At 40.0% G+C, this 16,867-nt stretch overlaps 1 protein-coding gene across 1 annotated transcript; it reads right to left on the bottom strand.

Annotated features, from left to right (window-relative positions):
• Window positions 1–1,786: 1,786 nt before the first annotated feature.
• LOC119734744 (adhesion G protein-coupled receptor L1-like) lies at window positions 1,787–16,431 on the bottom strand. The gene is made up of 13 exons (XM_038208286.1): window positions 15,251–16,431; window positions 12,999–13,187; window positions 11,648–11,879; window positions 11,268–11,384; window positions 9,468–9,607; window positions 8,286–8,432; window positions 7,133–7,505; window positions 6,003–6,181; window positions 5,072–5,239; window positions 4,361–4,476; window positions 3,823–4,076; window positions 3,145–3,214; window positions 1,787–2,869 (listed from the first exon to the last, which is right to left on the bottom strand). Exons 1-13 carry the CDS (start codon window positions 15,353–15,355, stop codon window positions 2,137–2,139), a joined length of 2,823 nt encoding a protein of 940 aa, XP_038064214.1. The 5' UTR covers window positions 15,356–16,431; the 3' UTR covers window positions 1,787–2,136.
• Window positions 16,432–16,867: the final 436 nt, after the last annotated feature.

Genomic DNA, 16,867 nt, shown 5'->3' with positions numbered 1-16,867 from the left:
TTTTAAAAGAAAATGTAAAAAAAAAGAAGAATTTAATTTGACCAAACTAAAGTGTGATCGGCGCAAAAACTACAATCCGAATTAAAGTCAACTTTAACGGAACAAAACCGACGTACTCGTTGTCTAGATAACTCAAGAAATAATCTTTGCGTTGATTTGAATACTCAATATATCTTGCTATGCTTCCTTTAATATTTCCTGTCACCTCAGCAACACACCAGAATACAAGAAGAAACAAGCAAATGTGTTGATTTCAAGTAAATGTATTTCAGGAAAATAAAACGACTGTTTTAATTATGAGATGTATACTTTCAAGTGACTGTTAAGGCCAAAAACAAAAATAAGTCGGTCTCTGGTCAGCGCGCGCGTCGATTTTAATCATGCACGTCGATTTTTTTTTCTCCAAAATGTTCCGCGGTAGCTCCAACAGCGCCCTCTATTTCCGCACCTCCTCATTTTTTTTTTTACCAAAGAGCACCAAGGAATGGGAAATTGCACCAAGGCAAATGATCGAAAGCACCAAGGCAAATTATGGAGGACACCAATGAACATGACACCAAAAAAGCAAAATAGTACCCCACTTTGTCTGTACAATCCAAGCTTGAAGAAAAGAAAAAAAAAGCCGCATGGCCGCGTCAATTCCGGAACTTTGGTCTGACCAGAGACCGAATATTTTTTTTGGCCTAAATAATGCAATTTAATTTACGGCAAAACATTTTCTACTGCTTTTGGTAAATTTACATATGTATATCCTTTCCAAAAACAACCGTACTACTGATGCTACATTAAGTCTGATATAATTTTTATATACAGGAAATGTACATGTAGGCCTTCACATTTTCTTCTTTGTCGTGCCTCAAAACATGACTTTTTAATACTTTTTTAAAGTGAAATTCATGTCATTCTTTCTTATTGCATACTGTTTTAAGCCGCTACCTCAAGTGGGCCTTTGCCTTGTGGCAAAATTCATAATAAAATACATATAGCTACTTATATCATTATAAGAATATAACCCCACCACTAAAACAGAATATAGACCACCGAATAAATATTGGTTTTTCCTTTAGTTTTACAAAAGTATTAAGTATAATTTACAGTACACTTTGCCAGCTTACCATTCAAAATACACGGATGTGTAGTTTCTGCTAAATTTAGAGTCAAGATGAATGCTATAAATCATAAAATCCACCAAGCATTTAAACTTTTGGTGGAAGTTATTTTCTTTAAAAAATCAATGTTGTCATTACCCCTAATTTAAAGGCATATAGGGTCGTTTGCTTTTGACACATTTTGTTCATTTCAAATAGTAACACCACTCAGAATCCACAGAAGAATATTCAAATCTTAACCTGTGAAGTTTCAGTTCGGTGGATGTTACGCTTTTCAAGAAAACAGTGAACAACCATGCACATACGTATGATCACCAAACACAATTCTAGCCCGACTGACCTTTGACCTGGACTACTTTATTGAGATACCCAACTGGCTTATTAAAAAAACAATTGTTTGCAGACAGTTCGTATATTTCAGTTGTTACACAAGACATCATTTAACATGCTTTCATCTTTAAAAAAAAAAATCATAATAATAATAGGTATACAACAATTTAACTAGTAACATTTATGTGTCTTTTACTGAATCAATGATATTGCTTTCTCTCAAACAGAGTAAACGCAATGCAGAAGGGTCTGTATTAATTGTCGCTGAAAATGTTGCCTCAATGGACTCTGTGCAAGCACAGTTGAGGGCGCTCCACAGTCACCACATTGAGAACCCCAGCGGAAGAGACACATCACATGCGCGAACGTTTTGTGTACATATGGCGCGAAGTACATACGATTAATTTTAATCTGAATGTACACAAACCGTAGAATCTTCATGGGAGAGTCAGGCACGATGAGCAATGCATTTGAATGTTCCTCCTGTCTCCCCCCCCCCAACTCTTGAGGGCGTACTTATGCATATGAAGGCAATCAAGAGGATCAAGAGAGAGTCCATATGAGGTGAAATTTTGCAACAGGACATCAAACTGTAAACACATGAAGTCCAAGTAACCTGATCTGTGTACTGAGCGGCTTATGGTTCTCGGTCTAGAAACGAATCTCCAGCCAAATGAAGTCTGGCCTTCAGAGACGTTTAGAGCTCATCTTCTGCCATGTCAGGTGGCCCGTGGTAGTCCGCTTCCACGACGATTCCATTGCTGGCATGACTGTTCACCCCGTTCTGCCCCATCCTCTGCATCTCGATGGTCGACAACGGCACGGTGGTCGGGTCAAACCCCTGGTTGGTTTGGGCGCCGGACCCCTGCGTGTTGTCCAGGTACAGTTTCTTCCCCTTGTCCCCCTCCGCTTTCCCCACCCCGTTCCCCACCGCCTCCGGCAGCACGCTGCGTTGGTTCTTCTTCTGCCAATTGGACGTGGACCAGTACGGCTGGAACTTCTTGCTCTCCGGACCGTTGACGTAACCGAGCTTGATCAGCATGGTCTCCCGGACGTCGCGGTGGTAGACGCAAAACGCCGCGATGATCAGGACGCCCTCGAAGATCGCCAACACACCGAAGATGTACTGCGCGCCACCCTGGGTGCTGTTCGCCATTAGTACAGCGAAAACGAAAATTAGGATGCTCAGCACAGTCAAGGCTAAGTACAGGACGTACTTGTGCCAAAGCTTCCAGATTTTGGAGCCTTTTAAAGAGGGGTCGTCCTGGTTGACGATACCCTCTGGGTCCTCCTCCAGTTTGGTCTCAGTGTCCAGGATGACGTTGCGGGCGGTGAAACTGAAGGCCAAGAAGATGAGGACTACGATGAGGATTGTGGGAAGGATGAGGGCCACGATGATGTTGTAGATGGGATCCGATGACAGAAAACATCTGGCAATAAAAAAAGAAAGGAATATTCAACAGGTTTTATTAAAATACTAGTGCAGACAAGGTTGTTTCTCCCAGGCTTTCAACCAGTACTTGTAATACATGAACATTAAAATTTCTCCACAGTTCCCAAAAATGTGATGGTGAATGACAAATTTTCTTTTTGGTGTCATATTTTACAAACGTTTTTATCAGGCTTAGTATTTTACGGTGTCCAACATGTCTAAAAATCAACATTTTAAAAGTTGCTGACAAATGCAGATTAGATCTTTCCTAACCTTTGAGTTGGTGTGATGTAATGATTTGGGTCCACGACGACAGTGATGATCACAAACAAAAAGGGAATCCCTGAAAAAAAAAACAGAAAAAAAAAAAAAATTAGAAAAGTTTCCTGCTCATGTTTTTAGAAAAAGGGGGGTGGGGAGGGGGGGGGGGGTAGTATTCAAAATCGTGGCTAATGTACTGCAGAGTAGAATAATTGGTCTTCCAGATGCTTTTTAGTTGGTTTCATTGGGATGTTTTGTTCAAAAATACATCAATCACAATGCGGGACTTGAAAAACCACTTGAGCCAATTTTATAATTTATATCCTCTGATCTTCCAAAAAAAACCTTTGTCCAAATGATAAACTGACAAGCTGCACTAACACTTTTGACCCATCCTTTGTGTGTTTCTCTAACTGCGCTTTTTCACTTTCAAGGAAAGCGGCCCAAGATGATTTTCATCCCTTGAGTTCGATGAAGCATAGCGTTTGTTCCAATGCATCGATTTGAATGAAATAAAGTGTGTATGGTAGATTGGTTATCTGACTTTAAGAGGTAATTTGAAAATATTCCAAAACTCACAAGCAATATATATTTATTAATTGGTTTTTGACTGTTCTTTGTCAGACAAGTTGTACTGAATAGAGCTAGTGCATGTCCAAAACAAACATCCTTTATCAGAGCCTAACTTACCCCAAACCGGCCCCGAAACTTTGACCATGAACCACGTCACCGACCACGGTCTCCGTCGTGACAGATCGTACAGGTGGACCCAGGCCACGCCCATCCAGCCAATGGCAGCCAAGACACAGTAATGGAGGAGCGCTCCGACTACGATACAGCCGAGCCCTGATTGGTCGATGCCAGCAGTCAGGATGAGATGGAACGCAGCGAGGGTGAAGAAGAAATAGCAGAGGATCTGAAACTCCCGCCGGGTACGAAGCTCCCTGTGAAAGGATGACGCAAGATAATATTAATGGTGCAATATTATTTTCTCTTTAATTTTTTTTTCTAGCAAAACTGTAGCTATGTATTCAAGTTCGAAATCTCGCAGAAAGGGTGATGGCTCCTTTCGACATGAAAGTTTCAGCGATAGACTTGAGAAAGTGGAAGAATCCATCTGCCTTCTTGGAAAATCTGCCATTTTAGAAGAAAAAAAAAACGGCCTCAATTCCTTTTTTCAAAAAGCCTGGCCTAATACGAAACGTACAATATTTTTATTCAGACTTACTTGACAACAAGGTAGAGGATTACAGCAGCTAGTAGGCACAGCATGCACAGGACGGCAGCCACACGCACAAATGCACTGACGCCGGTAACGTCATCTGGGTTGCCGACACTAGGCTTCTACAAAATCCAAACAAAAATAAAATACTCTTGGACATTAGTGCAGGTCAAAAAGAATAAATATCTCTTGGACATTAGAACTGTTTTGTTCAAGTGGCTCTTTGCTAAAATAAAAAGAACGGCAAAGGAGATTTAAGGATAGAGATTCACAAAAAACAATATGTGATGCGATCAAGCTAAACGAGTTGTTTGTCGGGAATTTTCATGTGGAGATACAGGCCAAAATAGGGCCACTTCATCACATCACTTCATCACATCTCTTGGTGTTCCGACTTCCATAATTGTTTAACTAAAGATCATATCTGCATGTGGTTTTCACAGCAGTAATGCTGAGATTGTGCTCTTTTGAAATATGTAATAAAACATTTTTGGACCAGGGTGGACAAACGACTCGTGTACCTTGATCGCATCTGACTTTGCCCCATACATCACATTGACGTAGGAATTAAGTCGGGGTCAAAGTTGCACAGCCTCTTTGAGACAAATCTAATTGGCTTCGCACTAGCTGTATTGTATAAAGATTATCACTTTAACAACTTTGTTTACTACAGGACAGAGATTACTTGGGAAAATGAGGGGGAAAAAAATGACTCACGGCAAAAATGGTGAATGCAGCCAGTTGGTCGCACTGGCATTTGACCCTGCCGCTAGTGTCATCTGTGCCGTCATCCCGTGTACAGGCTGGCGTGGACCAATCACCGTGCCCGTTATTCAGACTCGGGTCCCAGGAACGGCACTCGGCATTGGTTACTCCAGATTCCAACTGCGGCCAATAAAAAAAAAAAATAAAATATAATGGCTAAAGATGGAATACATGGCACAGACTCTGAAGAAGAAATAAATTACTGACTTACAGAGTTTAAAAAAATTACAGTGCATGTGGCTACAGCGCTAGGAAATGTTTCTTTCCGACCTTAGCATAACAAAAGCAAAATTGTCAATTTTTGTGGGCGGGGGCATATTAAAGAATAATTCAATTTCTGTCCTAGGTCTTGAGAATTAGGTACTAAAACACACTTATACTTCAAAATCATTTATGTTTTAATGGCTTAGATCAATTTATCATGTCTATAACAAAAAAAACATTTTTTTAAAACAGTTCCCATAAAAGCTGTGTTCACATTGGACTCATTTTGGTTAAACTACCGGAGGCTGTTGTTAACTTTACCAAGACTGTTGTCTACTTAGCCAAGTTAAGTTCAGTGGGGACATCCGATTAACCCGCCCAAATTGTCCAGAGTCGACCGTCGATTGTAACTTTTACGGTCCGCAGTGGTAAGTTTTACAGGGAAAAACTGGGTCGCGGAAGAATTAGATTGTTAGTTTTACATCACTGAAAAGTCCCGTGCAGATGTCCACTGCTATGTAAAGCTCACGTTATGATCATGTGTCTTCAGTAACGCAATGATGCGCAGGCCCAGAATACGTAGTGTGGCATTGGACAGACGCATGTCTAATTGCCGCCCATGTGAATAGTGGGCGGAGCCTAAATGGATCAGTCCATTCTACCAATGGGTAACTCTTACCGGTTTGAATCTTGTAATGATTGACAGCTCTGGGTTTTGTGTGGCTCCGATGTCAGCTGACACTACACGACCCGCAATCGATGATGTCATCGATGATGTCATCGATGATGGCTGATTGAGAGACTGGAAGAGCTTTGCATTGTGGTACACCACAAACATCGTCCGGACCATCAGTGTTCCTGAAATATGAAGAAAAAAGAGAAGCATTTAAGTACTTCGTACTGGATGACATCAAGCACTAAGAAGTTAATCCTCTGACAAGATAAAAAAAAGTAAGTCTGTCACGAGCCAAATACGGCCCATCAGGCCGGCATTTCTCTGGTTTACTTGGCATGAAACGACTGAGAATACTTCTATTCCCCCTGGATGGGATGCTAGTCCATCGCAGGTTACTCCCCAGCTAATGCCGGTACCCATTTATACTCCTGGGTGGTGAGAGGCAAGTGGGGGTAAAGTGGCTTGCCCAAGGACACAACATATGGCCAGCAGCTGGATTCGAACCCCTGACCCTCTGATCATGAGTCACAAACCCTAACCACTACGCCACACATCCTGACAAATCGAAACTCTCATTAAAAAATGACACATGGTGGACAAAAACCAAACTTACAGCATGAAAATTTACATTTTTAGTTCTTTTTAAAGATGAGTATCATTGTTCTGAGGCTAGGTTTTACATGTACCTTCTTTAAAACAACAAACATGTCAAACATTGTAAGTTGATAATTGCTTTGATCACTCCGTTCCAAACACAATATTTAATGGTCATATGTAAATTACGTCTAAGTATCTCTCGACAAAAGACAAATGAGACAACTCTCTCACATCTGGCCCTTTTTTTTACCAAAACTTCTTCACACTCTTGGTCGCTTGGGTTGCGTTCGAGCGTGTTACTCTTGCAACTCCCGAGTGCAGGAAAATGTTGGTGGCATTACTCTCGGTGCATGAGTGTACTCCCTGTATGACAGAGAGCATACTCTTGCAAACCCGTGGGGCGTACTCCTGCCGTTCGGGCGCTCAGGAGTATACTCGTGTTAACACGAGTAGCACGCTCGAACGCACTCTTGATGTGATCCCCAAATCACATTCTAGTAACAATTAGTAACACCAAGAAAAAACCGAGCATTTACCTGTAGACACCGGTCCGTCAACTTTGACGTGCACGTACGCCTCGGTGTTAGGCAGCAGGGTCAACGTCTGACCTGTAAATATCCCAACACTGCCCTCGGACAGCGGTGAGTCCGACGTCGCACTGACGGCCGAGCCGAAACTTATCCATTCGTTCTGGATGCGGGAATGGGGCACGTCAAGCAGAGCCGCCGCAACGTTGGAATGCACGGATATGTACTCGTACACGGAGCTCGGCATTGTCGTGATCTCCATGATTGTTGCTAGTGATTGGACCGCGCGAGTAGAGCTACGGGAATTCTGCTCGGCGAGAAGGAAGGTTTGCGTGTCTTGCCTCAGGAGGTTGCTCAGTAGTTGGATTACGGCATCTAGAAGCTGAGAAAACAAAGGAATTTGCAAAACAGAAATGAATCAATACATACTACAACGGTCCAAATTATACAACGTCTTAAATGCAAAGGATAGTTTGCTTTTCATGCATTTTGTTTGTTTCCAATAATAACACAACTCAAAATCCACAGAAGAATGATCAACAGCCTATCTGTTGAAGTCTCAGCTCAGTGGATATTACACTTGTCAAAAAAAAACCAGTGAAAAACAATGCACAATATTTTCATTACTTAACGCAATTTTGTCTAAAGCACTCTTTATTTCCAAAAATCAGTCAATTGACTGATCGTTGGAAATCACCTACAATTCTTGATTTCTTCTAAATGACAGCAAGCCAGATGGAATGATTTGATGGGTTGTTTAGTAGCAGTAAACAATCTTTAATCCAAGTAAGTTTTTGATAATAATTTGGTAGGTTACTTTCGGGAATAAATGCAAATGTGCTCCGTGTACAAGCACTCCTCCAACGGCCAGAAAAGGAGAGTTGGGGGAGACCTAGACTGGTTCCCAGTCCATCCACTGCGCATTTCGAATGATCCAAAGTTATTGGGGTCAGGGATTGGTCTGGGGAAACCATCGCAAGTTAAATTCGAACGTATTCGCGTGCCGACCACGCCTGACACTCACGTGAGGACGCTTAGTCGTGGGTACTTCGCACGCGCACCAGTATGGTAAAGTACGCACACGCTGTGAGTTCCGTCCACGGGACTCTCAACAGTAGTAAAAATGCGCCCTCTTTTGTTGGCGCACGAAGGCCTGACTCACCTCTGTGCTGATGGGGTTCAGACCGGCCACAAACTCCAGGATCAATGCCACCCAGTTGAAGCCTATCTCCGTGATACCTGTCACCTCGTTCAGCAGCGCAGCAGCCCGCCTCACACCGTCCATAACAACTGAACTATTCTGTCTGATCTGTTCAAATGGAGAGGACAAAACAACTACATTTTTGTATGATAAACGATAACTCAGTGATGGGTAAGTTAATGATGTTCATGTTGAATTCTTGAAGAGCATTGGAGCTGGAGTTACTCAACAAAGGTTGATGAGAAGGCAAGAACACAATTCTGGGGGAATTTCTGCCGCCTGTATTTTCTATGTGCTTGCATCGGCTTCTGAAACTCTGACCAAAAGAAAGTAGCATTGTATCACACACACTGACAACTATTTGTATCTGTATCTGTAAGTTACTGTACAAACGCCTGGTGTGGCTATCCCGTACAACTGTCGGGTCTATATCTGTTAAATACTGTTTTTTTATGGTAGTTTTATTAATTTATATTTCCGTTTGTTCATAAAACTCTTGAAAGACTGTGGGTTGTCAGATGGTGGGAAGCATAATTGTGGCAGAGAGTTTCACAATTTGAGATGTGCGATTTCCAATTTTAAATAATGGAAGAAAATGTAATGTTGTGACAGAGCAAGTTAACCATATCTAATTAATGATTCAGAGAAATGATCCAAAACTCCTAGCCTGTAATCTCCCTGACTATTACTAGGTGATGGATGTATACGATTAGGAAAATACATTTTCAGGTTTAATCACTGAGCTCTTAAAGTACAACAAAAATGTCTGATATGTAGTGTCCGTGAAGCTGGAATTGTAAGTTTGCGATCCTGCGTGGTCACATATAAAGTTTTTTTCAGAACATCTTTTAAAACAACTCTTACTTGTTTAGTCTCACAAAGTTATAAAGTTGCATAAATTATGTCAACTTTTTAATATGTACCCACACCGTTTTGGCCATCGCTTCCACTGTAGTAAACGTATGGGAGCAGCGAAGACCAAGTTTTCTTGTCAAGATCACCATGGTCTTGCCGAGTGAAGCGGAGGTACAACACACATTGTAGCAAAACAACTTACGACCATGATGTGGGACGTACGTGGCATTTTTAATACTTGCTCAATTTGCTTATCATGAAAAATAAATTTCAATTTGAGACGCCCACCTCGTTATATATGGCTTCCAGGGCGTCATCTACATTGATGATCTGGCCGCAGTCGATGCAGACGTACGGCTCCCATGTAGCGTGGCCGGCTGATTCAGGGGACCAGCCGCATGACCGGTGACCGAGGGACCTCTCACCGACTGTTACAAAAAAACAAACAACACCCCAAATTGTTGATCTTCATGTTCACAGAGGCAAACTGAAAAGTACCAGCTACATGTACATGTATCATGTCCCTCAAAGGGGCCATGAGAATAACAAAGATGTACTCCTTTGTGATCAGTCTTGTGGCCGCTGAAGGGATCACATGGTATAGTGATCACATCAGTCTTATTACTCTTGTCCTTTGAAAGACTAATTATTTGGAGTAAGAAGTTTGGGGAGTGTGGCCTAGTGGTTATGGTTCGTGACTCATGATCAGAGGGTCAGGGGTTCGAATCCAGCTGCTGGTCATATGTTGTGTCCTTGGGCAAGCCACTTCACCCCACTTCTCCTCTCCAGCCAGGAGAATAATTGGGTAGCGGCATTAGCTGGGGAGTAACCTAGCATCCCATCCAGGGGTAACAGAAATATTCTCAGTCATCACACGCATGTGCAAGTTCATTCCATGAAACTGACAAATATGTCAGCCGGACAGTGGAAAAGATCAAGTGGACCCAACAATCAACTATATATGAAGCCTAAACATAATTGTTTTTGATCTCGTTAGAGGCTATAATCCTAGCCTGACGTTGTAACTTTTTGCAACTGACTGAAAGGCAGAAAAATCTGAAAGTAAGACTCAATCCGATTCGGGCGTTTTGTCAATGCCTACGGCCATGGCAACGGACATCATGTGAGGATATGATGGCCCGTGGTTGAGCGTTCCATTAGCCGGGCTGTCGTGAAACCTGTCTGCCTTTACCCGGGTCAATCCAGGTGAGCTATTCGAATGCACCTAGTGTACCATACAAAATCTCACCGGTAGCTTGTTAACAATAGCTCAGTGTAGTTCTTAACGTGGGGGAGTAACAGGGACTTCCCCAATGCATTGCAACATATGCTCTACCAAAGATGTAAAAGGGCCACGGTTCTTTAGCTACAGTGATATGTAATAAATGCCAGCCTCGACCCCATTGGTTTGAAGAATGTAAATGCAAGAGACTTTATGCTTACATCACAAAAACCAAACTCATGTTTTGACATAAAATCGATACCTGATTATTGTGATCTAAATTGTAACACCCAAATAATGAGTATTGCGGGAACATAAAAAGACCTGTTGAATATAGAAAACGGGTTTATGTTTCCACGGTCTTTGCATGTGCGTGACTTCACATATTAAGACAACAAATATTGTCAGAAATTATAAAATAGTGCCCAAATATTGAATTCAAATGAAGAACAAGAATGCACACTTCTTGTACTGTTAATTGGGTACTAGGTATTCAAACAGTCTGGGACAGGAGCAGTTTATGTCTGAAAACTTTGATATTAGGTTTTTGAAAGTAAAATTATTTTCTCAGGCAAAAAGCTAAAATGATTTATCTGAAAAAAAGAATGGAATTATTGTCTGGCAGCGAAGAATTCAAAATTGTAAAGTCATAATTCGACAGCTAAACACTGGCTGACTTTCTTGGTCTTTTGCCTCAATCAAAAGTGATGAACTTTTGTAAAGCTAGAAAAATAGCAATTTAGAAAAGGAATTGATTTTTCATTATTGAACTCGAATATAGCACGAGGAACGCAACTGGATCATTTCTGATATTACATTTTTGGATCTTACGGGAGTGAATGGGTCGAGGACGGTTGATATCTTACCGTATCTCGTGCCGACGGGGCATAATTCCTCAGTTCCCGTTCCTTGGCCCACCCGCGTGACGGGCCACGTTAGGGCTCCCTCTTGAGTCTGGATCACCTGTCGCAAACAGTAGGTCACTGTGTGGGACACAAAAATCAGAAAGAAAAAAAAAGGCATATCAGGGTTGGGAGATATCTACGTGATGTATGAAACTGTCCTGCAATTGTAACCCCCCCCCCTCAAAACGACACCTGATATACAGTATGTATTCAACTTTTAATTAACTATATTTGAATTTCATTTAATCGACCAAATCACTCTTCAGAAACTTCGGTTTGGTGACACTGCGGATGATGATTTCATGCACAAAGTGAATTATGGTCATTATTTATTTTTTCACCTGAGGCTGAGACACTAGAGACAAAGTTGGGATAGTTGACGGAGCGGCTTGCGACCGTCCGAAGCTGCGTTTGGAGGAACGCGGCAGTCTTCTGGTCCGTGTCCAGGCTGAGCACGCACTCCAGGGTCAGCCCGTTGGTCCGTTCCTGGAAGAGAATCACGTCAACGTCCAGGGCAACTGGGACCGTTGAAGGTGGGGGGTTCTGGATGAGGGGCCTCAGCAAGCTTTTTATCTGTAAGGATTGAGGTGAAAAATAAAAGTTGTTTTCATTAAAGACATAATAGGATAATTTACATTTTATCCCAAAAGAAACTTATGTCTAAAAGCTTACTTGGCTTAAAGATCATACTGGTACTAAACACCCTGTGAATTTATTCCGTCTGGCTTGCTGTCATTTGAAGGAAATCAAGAAATGTGGGTGATTTGACCAACGATTAGTCAAATGACTGATTTTTGGAAATACAGAGTTGATTTTTGTATCAATTTCAAATGATGGTCAACTCCATCGTTGGAAAAAAGGACTTTTTTCATATACTGCCCCCAATTTACCAAATTTGGTTAGTTCACATTTTGTTTGCAATCAGTTACACATCTGTGAAGAAGTGCAAGCCAGCTAGTCTGGTTCCCTGACCTGACAATTCCCCAAAGTCTATAAATGTTTTCTTGGTTTTTCCAGCATCTATCAACACAAAACTTTTAACAGGTCAGTGTAACAATGATTGCTATAAAATACTAACCCCCAAATCCATCCATTTCTGAAAATCATAGCAAAAGCAAATGTTGTATATACATGTAACCTTTAAAAAGGTGCCGGGTCCTGAACAAATTGTTTTTTACTCAAAATTTTAATTTTTGTTTACATAAAAACCAACAAAACTAAAAAAAAAAAGGCCCGGTACTATGCCAATCCAGTACTTGTATAAGTTAATCATCTCATAGAACTGTTAATAAAAATCAACGCAAAAAGTTCCAATTTATCAGACACATTTTCTCAGTTCATAAGAATTAGCGAAAGTACATGTAAAGCCAACGTTCACTTCCGGTTTCCTTGGCATGAAACGACTGAGAATATTTCTAATCCCCTGGATGGGATGCTAGTCCATCAAAGATTACTCCCCAGCTAATGCCGGTACCCATTTATACTCCTGGGTGGAGAGAGGCAAGTGGAGGTGAAGTGGCTTGCCCAAGACACAACATATGGCCAGCAATTGGATTCGAACCCCTGACCCTCTGATCATGAGTCACAAACCCTAACCACAAGGCCACATCCCCCTTGAAGAACATGTTGTTAAAGTCACAGCATTCAAAGCAGAGAACACTCAACAATAATAGAAAAATTAACAAATTTTACCTCAGTTTCAAAAGCCGAGGCTGTGCTCTTGAACAATGCACTGTCTGGGTCGGCGAGTCTTGCATCAAACTGGACGTTGCTGAGCGACGCTGTCAGAAGAAATCTGTTCTTGTACTTGACGTCCGTCTTTTGGATTGTCGTGGACTGCTCGTTGCTGGCGGCACATGCACTCTTGACGACTGTGTTTCCCTGTTAAAGAACACAAATTCCCTAGTCAACATCTTTTTTATCTTGAGTTGTCAAGTTCATTACATAAAATACAGTGAAATCTTGATAACTCAAACCCTGATAACTCAAAACAATAAAGTCAAACAAAGAATCCATTGCCTTCAGTGGTATAACAATGATATACAACCCTGCTTAACTCAAAACTCTGCTTAAGTCAAATTTTGAACCTGTTCTTTTGAGGTTTGACTTACCGAGATTTCACTGTACAACACTTTTTAAAGAGGGTCAGTATTATATACCCCAATGTTAATGGATACTATTTTCAATTATTTGAAAAAGGCCAAAAATTGTCCTACAGATGAGTCAGCATGCATGCTACAACTGAATTGAAAACAATTTTTTTGCCTCAAAATGTACAAAAACTTTATTTCCTGAAAATGTGGATAGGAACAGCAAATAAAATAATTTAAAACAAAACCTGCACTATGGCTTCACTCCAATTCCCAAGTTTTTGATCGAATTTTTTCATCAGTGACAACACTAAGCAAACTACAGCAAAACTAGAATTATTTCTCTATTATATTCCACCATTTGTCCACAGATTCCACTAAATTTAAAAGCACATGACTTTGAAAGGTAAAATACTGGGGTTTTTTTCCTCCACAAAACCATTTTTTTTTTAAAGAAACGATCTCTTACATCAATATACATTTGCACACACCATGAACACACAACAAATATAGGTGGGTGGGCTCAGTAAAGTATGGGCGTACAATATATGATCGACCTTGATTGAAAAGAAAAAAACTGCGGTTTTGTGTGTGACGTACTTCCTCAAACAAAATACTGTGACGCATTTGTCATTCATGCAGAACAGTTATTAAGGTATGGGAAAGTTATTTTCATTTGGCGATTATGGTATGAAACCCACAGAAGGCCAAGGTTACAAGATTTACACATTTTTTTCACTTGAAATATATAGAAAACACCACAACCCTAAACATGTTGAAGATTTTTTGATAAATAAGATTTGTTTTATAAAATTATATTATACATTTCTTTAACTCATGAAATGAAAGTCTGAAGTTAAATGTGGAATTTAGAAATGATTGATAAGTACAACAATTCATACGCAAAGAAAAAAAATGAGTGAATCTTTTGACAGAAAAAAAAAATAAAATGACTGTATTGCTTTTTTGACAGAATTAAAAAAAAAAAAAGACTGTATTGCTGACAGTTTCTGAAGACAGTAATGTGCTAGCTAGGAATGGTTAGTTTGTGTTCAGTACAAATTGTTCTGATTTTAAACTTTTTCTGATCGCTCATAAAAAATGTTGTTTTACACAATATCCTAATTCCATAGCAATTCATCAGTAGATTTTTTTTGCACAACTGTTCACGTTGAAATCATAAATACAGATTATTTCAAAAAATTCAATTAGGGAAGAAATTGGCATCCTGATGTCACTTTTTTTCAACATATATCATCCAAATGAAGGTCGGTCATTGCAAAAATGTTGAAAAGACATGAATCTGGGACTGAGAAACATTTCCAATTTTGTTAGAAAATACTATGAAAATGCACTGAACTCTCCATAGGTTTTTACAACCAAAGAAGTGATGTCAGGACACATTCTTTTCACTCAATCCATTGCCAAAGAACAGGGCACAAAACACATCGGGAAAGATTCCCATTTCTGGCCGTCACTAATTTTTCCATTCAGTGACCTATCAGCCATCAGAAAGTGATATGTCTTTAAAATTCAAAATTAACAGGGAAAATATTGAACTATGTACTGAGAAAACACTTCAGTCTTAAAGGGTTTGTGCACAGGGTGACAAGTGACACCAGATATGGGAATCTTTACTGTGTCAGCAAAAAGAGAAAACATTTTGCTGAAGTTTCCAAAACTTTGACAATAACGGAAAGTTCACTCTTTTGCTTTCAAAAGTTTCAAAAATTGCTTTCCAAAATTTGCTCAATTAACACATTTTTCAAAATCCACAAAAAGAAAAATGATGAAAATTAATTACCACCCAATACAGGGCAGATTCGCAATATAAAATAAGAAAGCAAAACTTACCGATGTCGTGGAGTTTTGCCCGTGTGAACTAACCGCAAGAAGTAAGAATGCAATAACTGTTGTCTGTACCAACTGAACACAATCAATATTCCACAGACTTGACATGTTGCCAAAACTTGTCCACAATGAACTTTTCCAGACTTGCAGACGAAGCTATAATTCCAAACTCGACACAACACCAGGGTAGACTTTCTTCCTCAGCTGAACTTTCGATGTCCTTTCCTTTTAAACTCCTCTCCTGTGCTGAAAAGTTTTCAGACTTGAAGATGAAGCTAAATTCCAAACTCGACGCAACACCAGGGTAGACTTTCTTCCTCAGCTGAACTTTCGATGTCCTTTGCTGTTAAACTCCTCTCCTGTGCTGAAAAGTCCTCTTCGTGATCCCTCTTTAACAGTAGAATCTCAACAGTTGTACATTTTTCTTCACTTTTTACTTTAACACCGGAAACATGCACACTGGTGCGTTCCAAACATGACTCACAAAAGCCTGCCAGTACTCAGTAGTCAAACAAGTTACATGTACATGTAAAACCTCCACACTGTAAATTTCATCCGTTGACTTCAAAAGTTGAACTTGTATCAACTTGATTTCTTCACAATGACAAATTTTTGATGACAACTTTTCTACACTGATGTTTCACAGAACATAACACAAACAGTTATGTTATAGACACTATGCTTCATATTAATTGACAACACTTGTACACCTGTGAATGGAGCGGTATACCCTAAAAAATGGTTAGCCAACATGGAGGGGTACATGATGACAACACCCTTTTAATACTCAGGCCACCCATTGTGTACCCGTTTGGGAGGGGTATTATGCGGGTGCACTGGGGTGTAGCGAGTGACCCCATCAGAGGTGTACAGTACACATGGGTGGCATCAAAAGAGGAAAAGGAATTATAGGATGTTGTGTTTGGCATGGGAGGCGCAAAAAAGTTTACCCAAATTGTCAATTGATTGTAATGCATGGTAGGTGTGTACAGGGATTTTCATGGTTAGGGCTAGATGATTTCTGCTAAAGACATGCCCCCAGAAAAAGCTCCTATATACTTACACATGGGGGAAAAAATGGGGAAAATTTAAGCACATATACACAATAATTTCAATATGATATAAAAGAAAAAGGAAATCCCATTACAGATACAATAAAGCCAATTTGTAATAACAGAACATTGTACAGGGACACAAAAAGTCAATATGAAACGAAAACAAAAGAAAAGAAACAAAAAACAAACTCATAAAGACACAATAAAGCAAAAAAAAGGAGACAAAAAAAGAAGGAAAAAAAAAACAATTTTAACAATAAAAGATAACAGTTTCGAAAGAAATGGCTTGACAGAGCAAGCAACAATGATTTATAGAGAAAAAGTGTAGAATATAAGAATATAAAAGAATAACAAACCGAAAATTTGAATCAAGGATTAACCAACATTGTAAACAAACTGTGATAGAACTTGAATATGCATTTATTAAACTTATTTCTTTTTTACTAGTGCAGAACAGACTGTGTTACACATTACAAACTACTAAATAACAATCAGACAAAATTAATTACTACCTAGACAATAAGATGATTGAAATGCAAATCTTTGAAAACTAGTTTTTTCCCTT

This window comes from Patiria miniata, unplaced genomic scaffold, assembly GCF_015706575.1.
Source record: "Patiria miniata isolate m_02_andy unplaced genomic scaffold, ASM1570657v1 HiC_scaffold_28, whole genome shotgun sequence".
In the NCBI taxonomy this organism is placed as follows: Eukaryota; Metazoa; Echinodermata; class Asteroidea; order Valvatida; family Asterinidae; genus Patiria; species Patiria miniata.
The sequence above is the reverse complement of the archived record's forward strand: the minus strand, read 5'-3'. Positions and strand labels throughout refer to the sequence as shown.

Excerpts from the sequence above, each read along its gene's own strand:
- LOC119734744 (XM_038208286.1), bottom strand. The coding sequence starts at position 15,355 with ATGTCAAGTCTGTGGAATATTGATTGTGTTCAGTTGGTACAGACAACA. Across the intron at positions 8,433-9,467 it reads TGGAAGCCATATATAACGAG|ATCAGACAGAATAGTTCAGT; the intron begins GTGGGCGTCTCA and ends CCATTTGAACAG. Across the intron at positions 7,506-8,285 it reads TGAACCCCATCAGCACAGAG|CTTCTAGATGCCGTAATCCA; the intron begins GTGAGTCAGGCC and ends TTGTTTTCTCAG.